Source organism: Poecilia reticulata, linkage group LG17, assembly GCF_000633615.1.
Source record: "Poecilia reticulata strain Guanapo linkage group LG17, Guppy_female_1.0+MT, whole genome shotgun sequence".
NCBI lineage: Eukaryota > Metazoa > Chordata > Actinopteri > Cyprinodontiformes > Poeciliidae > Poecilia > Poecilia reticulata.
In genome coordinates, this window is record NC_024347.1 from 15237239 (window position 1) to 15255772 (window position 18534).

At 37.7% G+C, this 18534-nt stretch overlaps 1 protein-coding gene across 12 annotated transcripts in view; it reads left to right on the forward strand.

Moving 5' to 3' along the window:
• The window catches only part of pard3ab (par-3 family cell polarity regulator alpha, b), a 266919-nt gene that overhangs the window by 180109 nt on the left and 68276 nt on the right, over positions 1-18534 (forward strand). For 9 of the 12 annotated variants that reach the window (XM_008433892.2, XM_008433890.2, XM_017309968.1 and 6 more), the window contains 5 exons: positions 330-481; positions 1304-1348; positions 7893-8123; positions 10048-10297; positions 17940-18068. In XM_008433892.2, coding sequence (XP_008432114.1) covers positions 330-481; positions 1304-1348; positions 7893-8123; positions 10048-10297; positions 17940-18068 — 807 coding nt within the window. The remainder of the gene's footprint in view (positions 1-329; positions 482-1303; positions 1349-7892; positions 8124-10047; positions 10298-17939; positions 18069-18534) is intronic. The other 3 variants (XM_008433893.2, XM_008433899.2, XM_008433895.2) reach the window with 2 other exon arrangements.

Sequence of the window (18534 nt, forward strand, 5' to 3'; positions counted from 1 at the left end):
AAAAGAAAATAAAAACGGCAGACCGTGGATAATATAGGAAATAGCGCCCCCTTCACTTCTGGAGTGCAATTGTTTCATTTCCACATAAGGTAAGAGGCTGACAGTGGACCGTCCCGCCTCTTTCTGTTTGCTGCAGCGAGGTGGACTTGGACTGTTCTGCTTGATAACAACAAGTAAAAGCAGAAAAAAAAATCTTATGATTTCCTGCCCATTTCAAGCACATCAACTTACAATTGTTGACGTCTCCACAACAGGCTGCGTTTGAAAATAGCTGATAAATATTAGCTACATCCGTCCTGTGAAATCGACTTTCCTCTCTCTAATTGCAGCTCTCTGAGTCCAGATGAAAACGATCCGGACGTCTCGTTCCAAAGGGAAGGCTTCGGACGCCAGAGCATGTCGGAGAAACGCACCAAGCAGTTCGGAGACGCCGCTCAGCTCGAGATCATCAAGACACGCAAGTCCAAGAGCATGGATCTAGGTACCGAACTCTGATCTGCAATGTTTGGGTTTTATTTTAATATTTAAACATTTCCCCGGAGAAAAAAAAACTCCAATTAATTCCAGTTTATGTGAACCAAACAAATTATTCATAGTACTTCTTCCCCTCAGCTTAAAAGCAGAATTATTTCCAACAACGTACAGCTCAAACATAAATGTCACCATTTGATGCGCCGAACCAGATTATAGCATAAGCTAATTTGTAAAGGAATTCAAAGTTTGTTTTTCTGTAATTAATATCAGGTTTCTGTAAAAGTGAACGCTCCAGAAACGCCTCCTCTTATGCAACTTCTACTTTCTTCTTTCGAAATAACTCCTTGCATAATTATACATCCAATTATCTCAAAAAGGCTAAATCCTTGACGACACTTCCCTGCACGCTCCAGGTTTGTTGTTCAAACTCTTCCTATTTTCTCTCTCGGTACGAAAAACAGACTTCATCTCTCACCAAAGTCAGGAACTTCTGTGTTGATTCACCTTGAAATGTCTTCAAACAGTCGCTGATTGCTTTGGCTGCAACAGGCTCTCTGCTCGCACTCTCTCTGTAATCATATCTAATCTTCTCGACCAGATTGCCGCTGCGTGCCGTGTTCATATCGCGACGACTCTGATTGCTATTCTCAAACTGTATTCTCACCTCTCCAACCTCTCCTCCTCTTCCTCGTCTCGCATGGCGTCCGGTCCTGATTGAGACGAAGCCCCCTTTGTGATGTTTGCAGCTCAGCCTGGATGTTGCATGTGGAATGTCATGAGCACTTAACCTAACCCCAGATGTTTGTATCCCTCCTCCTTCCTTTAACAGTAGCCGACGAGATTAACCTCACTCCTCGTGCCGACACCGACGCAGGTAAGGACCGGTGCACTGAAACCGCCAATCAGCTTCTCTCCTTTCACCTCCTTCTGCCTCACATCTTCTGATAAAAGGTGCATTTTGGAGATTTGTCACTCTCAGAGCTAGATGCTTTAGAGAAAGTTGTTTACAAGAGGCTGTTTTAGGATTTTAAAAAGCCAAATCAGAGTTAAAAACTGCAAAAAAAGACCCCATTTCTGAACAATTTGCTGTAAATGGTTGAAAATATCCCCAAAAATGAGCAATAAAAAATATGGTGGGGGTTTAACTTTAAAGAGAGAACTTGTTTTATTTTGCTTTTTTCACAATCTTTGTAATCTTATTTACTTCACTATATGCCTTTTTTTTTTTTAGTTTTACAAGGAAATTCATTTTTTTATTTTACCAAACTAATTAATAAGTAACCAAATTCATAATCATGATCATTTATATACTTTTATTGTAGGTTTCACAAATATGTTAAATCAATTTTAAAATTTAATAAAATGTTCTATTTTGATCTAATTATTTTTACGAGGTATTTTGATCATTTTTGTTTGCTGAATTTTAAAAGAAAATGTTTTTATTCTAGTTTGTTTACTTTTTAAAATGATTTACAACACTGTCACATGTACTTTAATGCACTCTTTTGACTTTTAATATCAAGTTATGAGCTATATATTTATATTTAGATTTAGAAATCCATGTAGGAGAAGCAAAATGCGCTAAATATCACGGTTTAACGCTCTTAGCGATTCAGCCTCTAATTAGTGGAAAATGATTGCATTAGCAGAAGAGCGTCCAGTACTGATCTCCTGGAGGTCTTAATATCTTAAATATTGTTACAAATCCCATCAAAATATATGAATTTATTTCTAACCAGTGAAATGGAGACCAGTGATTTTGATGCCTCCATTTCTTTCTGTCTCGCATCCATCTGTGTGTGGTTGCTAAATATTTATAGAAAAGGAGATCAATGTGTGATTAAAATATGCACAATTAAAGGTTTTGGGAGATGTTTTTAATTGCTCAGTCGGACATGTTTTCATCCGGGAACAAATTAATTTCCCGCTGCCGGTGCGGCGTTGTGGATCAGATCGATTCCTAACAGGATGTGACTCAAACCGTACAGGAAAACCAGAGACAGGCATTAAATCGCATTGATCTAGAAAAATAAATCCACCAGCAGACTTGCAGATTGTTTTCTGTCCGGTTTACCCACTGCTTTGCTCTAAATGCATTCCCGCAGCGTTCCCACCCTTTTAGCATCAGGCTCACTCTTGACAAGACAAATTTGTCAGCGTGCCGTCTGAAGGCTTGCAGTCCTCCCTGTGAGTTTAAGGTCGCTGCTGAACACAGCGGTGGAAGCACTTGGGTGACTGCAGATTTGATTTTCTCCTGTTTTTGGCTCAGATGCAGCTTTAGCACTAATTGTTTTGCCTGAGATTCAGAGAGGGAGAGCGCAGAAAGCTCTCTGTCCTCGGCTAAGGCGGCAAGCTGACAGCAAGTCATCCGTCATTGTCGGGTCTCGTGTAGTTTCGCTGTCGCCTTGACTGAATAAAAGGCTGAAATCAGCGGCATGTAGAGGAGGGAGAACCAAGAGGCGGAGGGAGTTAAACTCTTGGAGAGGGAAAATGTTTTGGAGCAACATGAAGATGTCTCTGAAAGAGTGTGAAACCGTGGACAAAAACACAAACTGACGCATCGATCTGATGGTTTAATCGAAACCTGCGTTTGGCATCCACGAGACGGAGAGGAGTTTGACTCCAACTTTCTGTCGTTATGGCAGCATGAGTCGAAAACCGAAAAGGTTCTTGCATATTTCATGAGGTGTTTCTGCCAAATGGTGGCAACAGATGAGTCTGCCGTGTTTACGATCTGATAGCAGCCAGGAAAAGTAAAGAGTTGGCATGCAGAAACCGCCGATACCTCTGATTAAAGTAAACATTTTAATACCAGAAAAACCAAAAGTGGGGTTTGAAAGGTTTGCATAAAACTAATGTTATGTTTGAATTGGTAATTTGTGTCTCAAAGTACCTGAACAATTATGTTTCCATTAGATAGATCAACCACAGTGACTCCTAAAACCTTTGAACCAACTGATGTTCTTAAGATATGATAACAAATGCAGATTTCAGCAGTTTTACAGATTTTCTTTCATGGAACAGTTACAATAAATATCCACAAAAGAATGACTCCAAAACCACCAGTAATGTTGTTTTTTTGCATTGGGTTGGAAACTGTTGATTGTGCAAGCGGTGCAGTTTTTATACTTGGTGCACAAAGTGGTGCGAAATGAGCCCTCGTCTCATTTTGAGTGAAAGGGGGTGCACAATCCGCATCAAGCTACTAAAAATCAGAGATGCATGACAAAATGTCGAGAGAGAGAGCAAGATCAACTCATCAATGTTTGAACTGTAAAGCTAGCTTAGCCTGGCAGGAGGACAAGTGAAGCCTGGTCACCCGCCAGGCTGATGATGCATTGTGGAAAGCTATAGAGCAGGGGTCCCCAAACTTTTTCCTGTGAGGGCCACATAACTTTTCCCTTCTCTGGTGGGGCGCCGGAGTCAGTTTGTAACAGAGGGAGGGTTCGCGTTTCTCGATTGATTTTTACCCAGAAAGCACATGGGCAAAAACCGTTAGTGAAACGGTCACTGGGACTGACTAGTATATATTCCATTGAGGGAAAGTAACTTTAACATATGAATTCCTCATATGTTAACATAAAGGCTCGTTTTGAAGTATAAGCTGCTACTTACAGGCATTGATTCGAAGAATTCGACCTGGAATGTGGCGTTCATAACAAACACATGTGTTCATCTGCTCTACCGCTAGCAAACAACCGTACTGATTAAATAACATAAAAGTCAAGCAGTTCCCTAAAAGTCCAACAGATGGCAGCAATGCAGAAAAATCCACATATAAACCAGAAAATACAATATAAGAAAAAAAAATCTGAATGCTGTCAGGTATTGTTCAGAGTTTATTTTTAATTGTTGTTTTGTTACAAAGAGCTTTAAAAGTTTGTTTTCCAAATTAAAAGTCTCTGTGTTGCTGGATCCATGAAAATTGCTTTTTATTCTCAGAAAACCTCATTTAAATTTTTGTTCAGGCGTTTTTCAGCTTTAAACAACGGACCAAATACCATGAGAGCACTCATTCCTTCAGATAATCTTCAGTTAATAATTGAATCTCTTTTAATTGTGATCCTTTTGTCTGGTTTTAGTCATCCTTACGGTTCACAAGTGCTGATTTCAACTATTGTGACCAAGACGAACACCAAGAGTGAACTTTCTGTGAATGTTTTTCACTTTCTCACATTTAGCTCAGGTTTATTTTCACTTTTTGTGCCCTTGGGGATGATTTTTAACCATTTATTTTAATTTGTCTTAAATATAAATGGTCCATGGTCCACTTAGACAGGTCAAAACCCAGTTTTCGTCCTGCTCTGTGATTGGCTGAAGCGTTTATTGACACAGACCACCGCCACATGGTGAGTGAGGACGGTGTTGAACCGCTGTTGGTGTTCAGGATCTGTTAGTCGTGTCATAAATCTCTGTGAGAAAATGTGAGTCTGAACAATCCCAGCGACATAAACCCTAGAAATAACTTTAAATCCAGCTGGAGTCTTTTTGTTGCAGCTGAAATTACAAGAGTAATGTTTACCAGATTTGTAAACAATGCATTGTGACCTGATTTTATTGGCAGCTGGGTTTTTTTTCTTCCCATTTTAATTTCTTTTAGCTTGTGTTTCCTCCTCAGTTTGTGGGCAGGTGGCTGACTGAGCAGAATTTCACAAGAAATCACTTTGCCAAGTTCGAAGTCAGAAAAAGTTTCCCTGTTTGTGGCTGCGTGCCATTTGTCAGATCTCCAATAACGTGTAAATTACTCTCTATTTTTTATTTATTTTTCTTGTAATGCTGTCACTGATGTGTGACTGTTGTGAATGGCAGTAGGCAAAGCCTTTAAATAAAGTGGGTGTGCAGCGTGAAAAGCCCATCAGCCCGGCTCTGGCTGAGACGCTAAGGGAACAGGACAGGCTGATGAGAATAAATGGGAGGCCGCTAACCCACAGCCTTGTTCACTCTGCATGTATTCAATTTTCCAGTTGAGGTTTTTTTGGCTCTATCTGTTTATTTCTATTTTTTCTAGTAGAATCGAGCATTCAACATTAAGTACTTGGGAATATTCTGCTGTTTTGATATGAAATTTAACAATTTTTTTCTTGCAAATTTATTCAAATTGCATTTTAAAAATAGAATCTTAGATAAAATCATAAGAAAATGGAAACGAATAGAAATAACCTCAATTATGGAGAAATTCAGGTGTACCAGCATGTAGAGTCACACAAGTACAACAGATATATTTAACAAAAAGCAAGAGTAATCGACAAGCTCAAATTTACAAGAAGAAAAGTGATTAAAATGCCATACTCAGATTATTATATACAAATGCTTTTACATAATAGTCATTTGAAATAAACCCAAAGATGTTTTTTTTCCCATTTCTTTCCTGGACTTGTGCTAAAAACAACTCACCCCATAAATATATCTTGAATCATCAAATAAACATTCAAATTTGATGATACACAATATGATAGAAGAAAACCCCACAATTGTTAGTTGATTCCCACTATTAAGAAAAAAAAAATAGAATTTAAATTATGATCATTTAAAAATGTTGGCAAAAACAGATTTTATTGCAAACTTTATTTGCTCTGATTATTTTTAAAATTAGTGTCAGTGTTTGCATTCCGTAATGACCAGAGGGCGGGAATCACCATGGCAACAACTGATAAAGAATTCTTTTTTTTTTTCCTGCCAAAATTCTAACTGGGAAGCTTTTAAAACTAAATCCTTTTCCCATAAAAAAACGTCACAAACACTAATGCTGCTTCCACCGCCGGCCCACCTGTCCAACATGGAGCTGCAGATAATCAATATCAGAACACATTTTTCAAACCTTCGTAGGCTTAGAAGAATTAAATGAATGCAAAAACTATGATAATATAGAGATTGGAATAGTTTTATACTTGAAATACTGGTTTTTAATTACTTAAAAAAAATAAGAGCAATGATCTAGGTTCTGTTGAACTAAAACTAAAATTTTATTTTTAATTGATTGTATTAAAAGTCAATTGATTCGAGTTTATAATCGACTACAACTATGCCTGTCTAATATTTTACATTTTTACTAGCTCTTTGTGTAGGATCTGGGTTTGCAACATTAATATAGTTAATGCAAACAAAGCCTTTCACCTCTATTATTTCACTTCTTTACCTTTATTACTCCCTCTGTGTGTTTTCTGATCATGTAAAAGCGTATGGGGATTAAAACTGTGCAACAGACCCACTTTAATTAAAGTGTCATGTTTCTCCAATTTTGCTGATGGTTATTTTAATTTACAGCCGCGTGTTGTAATGAAGTTTTCCGTCAGTCAGGAGGAATGACGCACGTGAACACACGATCGACTGGAAAACAATATCCTGTTGTAGTTACAGCATGTTGGTGTCAAGTTTTATTGCTTACCATCCCTGAGGAGGGTTCTCGTGTTCAAGTGGACCAGATGTTTCTCTTGGCAGAAACATTTTTTGATGCATTTTTTGGAGGTCATCAGTTTGTTTGGAGGTTAAATGGGTTGAAATTTAATTTCTGGTTCTTTTCCTGTCCAACATGGACGTAGACAGCAAGTCGTCTGGTATGTGTAAACAGAATCTGGTTCATCCCTTGAGGTTAGACTTTTTTTTCTGCCTGAATAATTGATCAGAATTACATCGCAAGAACGTTAAAGTTCAGCCGCATTTAAGCAAAACTTTAAAAAAAAAAAAACGAGGAATAAATTTTTTGCATATGTTTAAAAAAATGTGTTTAAAGTCAGATTGGAGCCGGAATATTTTTCTGAAAAAAAACGACATAAGCATTTCATTTCAGTCAATATTGTTAACTATTGATTAGTTTTTGTGTTTTAAATATCTGAAATACTGCTGGTGGCCTAACATTTCCTGTTTTAGCCAGTTTTCACCCCACAATATATATTTTTTTTATTATTTTTAAGCAGTTACGAGGCACATGGTGACAAAATCTTAAACTGCTGCTGCAGAAGTCACTCAGCAGGTTGTTGCTAGGTAACCAAAGTTGGAGGGACTGTTAAACTGCTTGTTACTCAGCAGGTTGTTGCTAGGTAACCAAGGAATTGTCTGAGTTTCTGGGTCAGAGTTCAGCGAGAATTCTATATATTGAATATTCTATCAGAGGTATTATGTTGTACTTTTCATATCGATCATGTGTTTATCGCGATACATATATTGAGGTCGCATTCAGGCAAAGAAATCTGGGTCACATTTGCCTGTTGTGTGAACTTTAACCTTTCTGATTTGACAGTAAATCGTTACCTAAGTTATCACTCTTTAATAAAATGACAATTTTTTTTAAAGCAAATGTAAGTTTTAAATGTGATTCAGACATGAATGAGCCTCGCCTTCGTTCTAGATGGTGTTGGATTTTAAAGCGACTCATCACCGGCTCCATTTAGAGAATGTTCCCCTCTTATCGTCTCCGTCAGGTTCTTCCACTAAGGACGTTGGACCTTCACTGGGTCTCAAGAAGTCCAGCTCTCTAGAGAGCCTCCAGACGGCGGTAGCAGAGGTCACCCTGAACGGTGACCTCCCGTTCCACCGGCCGCGCCCTCGCATCATCAGGGGGCGGGGCTGCAACGAGAGCTTCCGAGCCGCCATCGACAAATCCTACGACCGGCCAGCCGCCTTGGAGGACGAGGACGAGGGCATGGAGACGTGTAAGATGTCAAATAATCCATTTAATATTTGAACTCTTGTTGCAGGTACGATCCACCAAAGCAGAAGTCTTGAGTTTCCCTGGACGTTTCCTGACTTATGAAATGGTTTAACTCTCAATCAGTTGTTTTTTGATGTGTGGAGCCACGTAACACTAATTAATTAATGACCACTAATATATGTTTACTGCATGGGAGTGGCGCCATTTTGACTAATGGCTAATGTCTGGAAGTGTTGATGCTTTTGGCTGTGGCTTTTTAATCCATCAGGTTTGTAATCTTAATGAAAATCAAAGACAATTCTCTGTTAGCTTTACCTGGTTTAGTTTAAAGGAAAAATGCAGCAGATTTTTACCTGTAGGTTGATGTATGAAGATTTATTTCTGTGTGACGTTCTTGCATCCAGACGCATCACAAAAATATATGGAACTCGGTGAAAAGTATTTGCCCATTACGGATTTTCTTAACTTCACCAAATTGTTGATCAGACAAAATTTTTAGATTTTTTTTTTTATTCTTCATAAAGAGGACAATTCATATTAATCAACATGAATCCATCACGTACGTAAATATGCCAGATTTAGTCCTCCAGCAGGTTCATGGAAATAATTTAAAAAGTATGATAAACATTCATAAAAACAAACATGACCTGTGAGTTATGACAGATTTCCAAGTATAACTAAAAGTAGTGTAATTTACAGTAGACATTCATAATAAAAAACAAGGCATAACTGTTAGAAAAAAAGAATATAAAAACACTAACATAACCCTAGTAAACAAAATATTCAAATCTCAGAAATGTACCAGCAAAAAGTATTTTAATTGGAAATGGTGCTTAATGTTTTATTAAAAAGCGATTTGCTGAGATAAATTAATGTACCTGTGATCCCACCACTAACAAAAACAAAACTAAATTAGTGGTCTAGTCAAAGTCATGTTTATGCTCAAAGAACCCTCTAATTGAACTGAATTAAACCATAATTTAACTTTTTCCTTTTCAAATCATGTTGGTTTTGGAAATATATTTTTTTTTACCCAAAATTAGAATCTCATATTTACTCAAGCTATCTGAAATTTTAGTATTTGATAGTTGATCTGAAACATAAAATGGGACAAGAAAGCAAAATATTTACAAAATCTGTAAGAAGTTAAACAGAAATTACTGGGTTTTTTTTTTTTTACCAACAGAAGGTAATTTATTGCTTCTCCTCATTTTCCCAACGTCTAATTCACTGGTGGAAAGTAACTGAAGGCAACAAAAGATTGACTTTTTTAAATCTTTTGATTAAATATTGAAAAAAAAACTAAATAGTTCACACATTTTTAATAAAATAAAGAAGTGAGATTTCTGTAGAAAAGGGAACTAAGTTACTAAATATATGTAACATAAAATTCAGTTATTTGAATCTAGTTAAAAAAAACTATATCATAAATGTTGATGGTTTATCTGTTTGGATTTTTCTGTGTTCTCAGCATCACGATATGGGTCGCTCCTTCGTCACAAACATTTGCTTTATTTAGAGGAGTAAAGTAAAACCCACTGACAGTTTGTGATTCTGTTTGCTACAAATTTTATTTAACAAGTAATTTTACATTTAGGGGCAAAAATTTCACAAAAAATGTTTTTTAAGTGCATCAACCTTGAATTTTGAGGTGAAAAAACAAATTTTTACCATTTTTGTATTTTGGTCAGGGGCCCGAAAAAAATCACCTTGAGTGCCACAAAATGGCCCACGGACCACAGTTTGGACACCCCTAATCTATTGGCCTCCATTTAAATATAAATAAGAACTCTTCCATCATGGTCATGTATTTTGGTTTCATCAGAAACCTAACGACACATTTACAGAACATACAAATTAAGGTTAAAATGAGGTTTTCTGCTTTTTTCTGTTTCCAAACCGTCCCCGTGTTTGTTTCTCTGCAGTGGAGGAAGACACGGAGGAGAGTTCCCGATCTGGGAGAGACTCCGTCTCCACCATGGCGGACCAGACGCTGCTGTCCGCCGGCCCCGAAAAGCCCCTGGTCAACGGTACCGACCGCACCAAGGAGGAGAAGAAGAAGGACAAAGACAAACCGGGGAAGGAGAAGAAGAAACAAGATGGAGGGAAGGAAAAGGACAAAGAGAAGGGAAAACCAAAGAAAGGAATGTTGAAGGGACTTGGAGACATGTTCAGGTAAAAACAGGATTCAGATCATTGTAAAGCTTAGAGCCACATTATGCGTCAATACAATATTGATCAATATCTTCATGACGGCATTATCGATCAAGAGCTTAGACGTTCAGGTGCTTCTCCAAAAATTAGAATATCACCAAAAAAAACTCAATATTTTAGAAAGTGAAACTCCTACACAGATTTATCAGAGTGACATATTTACAACCTTTGTTATAGTTTGAAAACCAACATTTATTGTCTCAGAAAATCTAAATAAATAAATAAATATTGAAATTTTTTTTTTTGTGGTGGTGGCCAAAATTAATTTGAGAGAACTCAAAAACGGCATAATTTCTTCTTTTTTTTAAATTAAAGCTGGAAAGATTAATTTCTTCAGACATTAATTTTTTATTTATTCAGTGCTATACTAAGTAGACAATATTTTAATCGAGCAAAAATTGTTTAGTTCAATATCTATTTTTAAACTTTAATTTAAAGCTTAAAAATAATACTGAGAATAATAACTATAAACTCATATCAGAATTGTAAAGATATATTACACAAAATTTTACATTCGCCAAGTCTATAATTTTATTTTGCAATAAATCAAGTCTTGAAATTATTATTTTTTTAATTAATGGGAACAAATTCTGTATTTTGACAGAAACATTTAGTTGAAGATCTGATTTGAAGTTTTTTGTCTATTATTGGACGACATTACACCAGGTATTTTCTTGAGTATCTGATTTGTGGGTCATAGTTAAACACTTAAAAATCCTCTGATCAGGATCAGAAATGGACTGAAGGTGGCTGAAAATGCAGCCAAACGTTGAATTGAAAAGTCTGTAAAATTTTAGCAAGACGACTTCAGCACCTATTTGGAAACATAAGAGGTTTTTTTCTACAGAATATTCTTCACAAGAACAAATAAATTAGTTTTCAACTGGAACTGCAGGAACAAGACGACTTCATTTTCTTCTTGCTCCTGTGGTTTGGGAGTTCTTGCAGAACTTCTTCTTCTGTGGTGTCTTGCAGAAAACGAATTAGGCTTATTGTAACAGAACTGGAAGTTAATATCTTTCCTTTCAGACTGAAGTCTTCCTGCACCACAGGAGTGATGTGCATTGTTAAAACATGGTCTCATTTCTGGCCCCATTAAGAGTCAATTAGTGCGTCTGTTTGATCCTTATCCAGGTTTACTGGCAGCGCCGGCTGATGTGAGATATGTTTAATCCATCTGTGGAGAGTCTGGATTCAATTAAATTATCATTATGCAGCACAGAGTTGTGCAGCAGAATTACAGATGTAATAACAACACAACTAACCAAGTTATTGGCGTCCAGCTGTTCTGTTTCGCCTATAGGACGGTTCATAATATTTATCCAGTTTCTCTTCGTTGTCTGTCAGAATGAGTTCCACCGTCCAGCAACTTTAGGACGCATCAAACCTGAAGCAAAAGGCTGATTTATCTCTGTGAAACGACTGAAATTATGTTTCTGTAACTTTGTTGTTCGTCATGCTATGGAGCTAAATTGGGGCCATAAAGTTTAACAATTGAAACTGAAAAAAAAAGAAAAGAAATTTTAACCCTCCTATTATGTTGCGGGTCAAATTGACCCGTTTCAAAGTTTAAAAATATTTTTAAATAGTTGCAAGTATTTTTGTTGCATGAAACTTTTTCTATTTGTCTTAATAGGTGAACTCTACATATAAATTGAAAATGTATTCATTTTACACATTTGCAGCCCCCCCGGCGTCTACTTTTTACATCGATACTGTTCGGGTCAATTTGACCCGGCAGTCAAGTTAAAGTGCAAAAAAAGATTAAAAATGTCCAATTCTGTTTGTTTTCCTTACAGCTATGGAAGGAAACAAACAGACACACAAACACAACACACACAAACACAACACCACACACACACAAACACAACACACCACACACACACACACACATGCACACACACGCAGAYACACACAAACCCACTTTCTCCCTGCTCTCTTTGCTTCACGATGAACTGCGAGAAAGCAGGTGTTCATACAACTTTTGACGGGAACAGTGGGAAAACTCCACCCACACTGAGTGGACACTCAGTAGAAGTGGAGGGGAACATAAATACTCTCTGCATGACTCATTTATCTTGATTTTAATTGGCGGGTCAATTTGACCCGGAACAGTATGTGTGTCTCAAGTTCAATAATAAAGATCACCCTTTGAAAAAAAATGTAAATCCCATTTTTTATGTCCAAATGAGTAATTGAGTAAGTTGTCGTCATTAATCCTTAATTTCTGAGAAATAAAAAACATAATTGCACAAATTTTGATTGAGATGGTTAGTATTAGAGTTAATAATCAGATAAAAAAAATGTTTTGGAGGAATTTTTTGGTTCCTGACACTATTGCATGATAAAACACTCCCCGGGTCAAATTGACCCACGAACATTATTGCTGTACCTCAGAAACGAACATAACAGGAGGGTTAAAACGTTTTGAAAGTAAAGAAAATGTTTGAAACTGAAAAAAGTTTGAGACTGAAAAAAGATTTGAAACTGGAAAAAAAAAATTGAACCTGAAAAAATGTTCAAAACAACTTTTGAAATTCAATGTTTTTTTTATGGCGCAATCAAGTAACTTCTATAAAAAAAAGGCTAAATGTATCAAATTTGACTTCATAATTTAATACCTTGAAATTGGGCCTCTGTCTCTTTAAAAGCTCCTGCTCTTTCTGAATCTCCAGCTTCAGGAAGTCACAATATGGCTCCTCTTTTAACCCTTTAACAGCATTTTTACCTGTGTTGCACTGAGAAATGGCTCCTATAACGAGTTCAGCAGCTTCACCAGGTGTTTGCTAATTTCTGCTGGCTAGTCTGAAGGAGCTTTGTTGTTGAAGGAGAGGCTAGGTCCACCCACGTGTTTTGCAGAACTTAATGGTTGCCATGGAGATTAAAGGATTTCTCAAACATACATGAAAGAATCAGAGCAACAGTCCAGGTTTGTTTTTGATGAGGGAATTAAATAAAAAAGTCGATTTAAAGTATCACTGCCACTTGTTGTGTTTCAAAGAGTAATTAACAAACGAGCGCCATGGGTGACGTGTGGTTCAGCAGACAGAACGGAAATGAGCGTTGAGCAGAAAAAGAGAGAAGTACGCTTCAGATTTTGTGGCGGTGAAACGGTGAGCGCTGATGTCAGCGCCGTCCCAAACCACAGAGGTTTGCACGTGAAGGCAGCAAACGTCCGTGTGTTTTTCAGAAAGTGTCGCTCTGCAGAGCGGGGCGATCCCAGGAGAGCTTTCGGTTTCGGTGCAGGAGCCGAGCGGGCGGGCGCAGGGTGGGGAAGCGGCCTTTGATGTGAGGCGGCGGCGTGTTTGAGGACACGTCAGGCGCTGCGTGATCAGCCTGACCCTCTCATGTCTCTGAGGCTTCGCTCTCAGTCCCAATCAAAGCATCATTACCATCAACGCCTGCCAGCAGCGCCGCCTGCCAACTCTCTCTCTGATCGTCTCTTGGACTCAGAAGCTGCACCCGGTCTGTCGGCTTGGCATCTGCTGGGACGCTTGTTGCCCAGAAATCCGAGGGCTGCACTAATTTAACGGCGTGCTCTGTGTTTGTGTGCGTCTTAAACAAGCGAACAAGCCTGAAACTGCACAGTTACAATCTTGGTTTGCGCGCGCGGCTTGTTTGTGTTGCCGTTTGCTGTCAGCTGACGAGTTTTCCGCTCAGATTTGTTCTGGGTGAAGGGACTCTGATGCATCATGCTCTGATCTTCGCAGTCTTAGCTGCAGTCGATGTTGTGTTCATTGTAATCTGTTGCATGTTGCACCAGCTGTGTCTACAAAATAAGACGTGGCGTGCAGCCAAAGGAGAAGACGCCACACGAGGAATGCGTTTAAAGAGCAGCAGGTTCTGACTGGGAAGGGATTTAGCTTTGGGTTCCACTGAAGCTGCAGAATCTAAATGAATTAACTATTAACTATTGTCAAAATTTGTATCAAACAAAACAAACAAACTTGTTTGTTTTGTTTAGCTGCATATTGAGTTACTGGAATATTTATTTTTAGACCCAACATGGAGAGAATTGGGAATATAAATTTAATTTCTTTAGCTAATGCTTTGTAACTTTAAGAAAGAATATATTTTTATACATTTAACTGTCATTATGCTATTATTTGGCAGATTAATTTGAAAATGTACTGTTTTGTAGCTATATATTCTCTGCTCCATGCTGTGCAAATACAGATCACATTTCCAGCTTTTTCTACCAACAACACAAAAGTTTAAGCCAAACTTATTGTCCCATTTGTTGTTCTGCTGCTTTGAGCAAAACTTTATCAAAGTGTTTTGTATTTTTTCTTACTAATTACTGCTTTTCTCAGGAAAACTTTTATTTTATTTGCAGCTCTGTAATGCCACAAATCCTTTCCCACTGCAGATTTATTTTAGTTTTTTCTCCTAATGAAGGGATTATTAGTGACACTCAGGCGTTCGGCTGAATTGAATCAGAACCCCTGACATTTTAAAGTGATCGTTTAAAACCGCAGAACCACCGTCAAAGACTCCGTATCGATCACGTCGGGCTCGGCGCCGCCGCCGGCCTCACCGTGCTTTGAATACAAGATCATTAAATTCCCTCGTGTCGTGGTTGATATTCTTTCTCCTCTGCAAAGTTTTCCACTGCTGTCATAAATCTTAGTCTGCATGCCATTGCGAGTGCGTGAGTGTGTGTGTGTGTGAGTGTGTGTGTTTGTGTATGACGAGGCTGTTTTTAATGGGCTGTTAATGAAAGTTAGTGGTGTGGGGAGAGAACGTGTCAGCCATGTGGAGCTGTGATAGATCACTCCTGCTCTTAGCATTAACTTCAGGCTGTCAGTCTGAGCGTTTCAGGCGGCTGCGGTCACATTAATCAGGCGCTGGAACGTCATTCCATCAGTTTTCCTCACACCTCCTATCTCCCTGCTTTGCTTAGTTTCTCCCTCTGCTTCCTGCCTGTTTGGGTTTCCACCTGTCGCAGGGAAATTTCACCTAATTTTCTCCCTTTGGTCGTTGAGGTCTGATGGATTTGAACCTCCAGAGCCACAAAAAGACGGTTACAAAGTCAGCCTTCTACCACCTGAAGAACATTTCATGCATGTTTATCTTTAGTTGCATTGATTTCTGCAACAGCGTCGTCACAGTTTTCACTTGAAATAAGACAAAAATAACAAACACTTCAGCAAGATATAGGTACTTATTTTAAGCCAGTAATTAATTGATATTGATAAAAAAAGTACCAGTTCCACTGACAGATTATTCCACTTATAACTCGGGGGGTTGGGGGAGTTCTACTTCTGATTTTTTCCATCTGGAGCGATTTGTTTCCTTTTTGTTTTTATACGACTTGATGATTATTTGGTTGTTCCAGATTTAAAACGTACAGAAAACTTTCAGCTACACAAACGTAGAACCTGAAAAGGAACGTCATAAATTTCGCAAAAATATGATTTTAGTTATGATCAGTTAGGAACTTGTTGTTTTTATAGCTGCTCTGAAATCTTATCCCAGATGTTCTTTGAGAGATTTTTGGTTTTGCTCATGGACGGAAAAATGTTAGAATGACACAAACTGATCCAGTGGAAATCAGATCAGCAGTTTGTGGACCAGTTGGTGGATCTGTTTGGGAACCAAAGGATTCTGCTGATTTTAAGTGGATTCAGCTTCTTTACTGTCACTTTGTGACACTCAAATCAGTATTCAGCTTTTGTTTTTATTCTTTTCTTTTTAAAGATTTTTGGTTTGTATTTTATTTTTTTTGCAATAAGAAGAAACCAGCATCATATTAAAAAGTGGTGATTTTTGTTTTTAAGTGTAAAAACCTGTAAGGAACTGGTTTTATTTTTCAGTTTTTGTTCTTCAACAGTGAAATGATGCTTTTTAACCATCCCGGCTTCATTATAAACAAAGCTTTCCAGTTCCGGTATATAAAAATTGAAACCCCTGAGGGGCATCGATTAGTTTGTAAAAATAAAGATGAATAATAGACATTTTCATCACTTTTTTCTCCTTATTAAAAAAATGATTTTCTTCTGTAATTACACGTTTCTTTGTGTTTTGTATGTCTTCTTTCATCAGCTTTGGTACTTTTAACACGGCGTCCCTTTCTGCAGATTTGTTTGCTTGTTCTGTTGGTTTTTCACATATTTTGTCATTGATTTGTTTTGCTCTCGTTTTTCTTTCTTCTGCATTGATTTTCTCACAGACGGGACTTCGACTTTCTCAACATTTCTCCCCATTTTCCTCTTGTCTTTATATCTAATTCAGGTAGTCTGTGTTCTTTCTCTTTAATCCTCAAACGCTCTTATGGTTGGGGGGCTAACATCGCCTGCTTTTCTTTTGATCCTGACACTTTGGGCTCCGTCTTTACACACAGGAGCCTCGCTTAAGGGCGCCCTTGTTCTCCTTGCTTTGGCTTTATTCTTATTTTTGATTCAGGGGAAGAAAAAAAATCCCGTCTTTCTCTGCCTCTTCCTTCTCTCTCATTAATTCACATGCAGCCGTTTGGTTTCTATCTCCCTTGTTACTTTGGAAGTCGTAGATATTCTCGGCGGACCAGTTTCCCTGTGAATAATCACGCAGGTTCATTGTGGAAGCGAGTTCAGTGCCAAAGTCATTTCTTCAACAGGCTGCGGCTTTATACCGGGTCAATCAAGCTGAAATATCTCTGCAAAGGCTCCTATTTCATTAGGCATCGCTCCCTCCCCATGAATATAATTACTGCGTCCGCTCCGCAACTTTAAACGAGCTGAATTGGGTCTGAACTCACGAGAAGAACTTTTTAAATGCTTCATTTGAGAGACTGATTCGGTGAAAAGTCGCCGCTCTGCAGAGATTCAGTCGCATTTTCAGTCAGATTGCTGCAATTTGGCTCAAGAGGATTTTATGTTTCCGCCTCTGTGGGTCAGAGTTGGGTAGTAACTAGTTACATTTACTGTTACTTTTACTTGAGTAACTTTTTTTTTAAATTACTTTTAGGAGTATTTTTACTGTACTTTGAGTAATTTTATTATGAAGTATTTCTTCTCTGACTTGAGTAAAACTTCTGGATTTTTTCCCCTCTGAATGAAAAACATGTTTTAACCAAATATTCACCAGTTTCTGTTGACGTTTCATCAGTTTTTTATTGAAAGAAACTGATTTGGGGGAAAAAAATATTTGCCTGATTTTGCTGTTTTTTACTTATATTAATTATTGTCATTTTGGTCTGATGTAATTTTTAAATGACTGATAATTGATCAGTTATTCAGTACTCAAGTAAAGTTTTTACCAAATATTTTTTTACTTGTGTAATTTCTTGGATGACTATTTTTTTTACCTTTACTTGAATAAAAATGTGTTGAAGTAGTGATACTCTTACTTTAGTCTAATTTTTTGGCTCAATATTCAATCTGGAAAGTTGGGGAATTTGATCAGAGCATTTTCCAGGTTTGGATAAGTATGGAAAGAGCAAATAACATGGAAATGCATTGAGTTTTACCATTAAAATACAACATTTCTGTCTATTTTTTCCCTTATTAAATTCTTCAAAATGCCTCCATAACTTCTTGCATCCATTTTCATGTAGCTCCACCTTCGATTAAATCTACTGAACCAGTAAAGTACCCACTTTAATTAAACACGTATGTTGCTCCAGGTTTGGGAAATACCGAAAGGATGAGCGGCCAGCGGAGAAGCTGGACCGGAAAGGATCGAGCAAGTGGAGGTCCGAGGAGAGCCAGGTTTCTGATGAGGAAACGATGAAGATGAGGATGGAGCAAGAGAGGTGAGGAAAACTTTTATTATTCCTGCTAAATACCTGGAAATCCCTTAAACCTGCTTATTTTTGGTTGGAGTTTTGCGTGTACCTGAAACTGACTTTTCCCTGGTTTGAATTTCTGCTCCTGTTGAATTAAAAATCTGTTTTTGACGAATGAGAAAATTTCCTCTGTCTGAAGTTAAATGAAACCAAACTTCTCTTGTTTTAAGTTGATTAGAATCACCAAAATTGTTTCTATTTGCTAAATGCTGAAAAACTTAGCAAGAGCAATTTTTATTGATTATTTTTCATGCATTTGGTCAACATGAGGGATTATCATCAAACCTGTTGGGCTCAAACTTCCTCCATCACATCTGTTCAAACTTTTAATAAGATGTAAATACTAATAAGTCTCCAGGATGGTAAATCTGAAACCACCTCTGGAAATGAAATGCCAGCCGGGCGCCGTGCCAGTTTGTTTTTTTGTATTGTT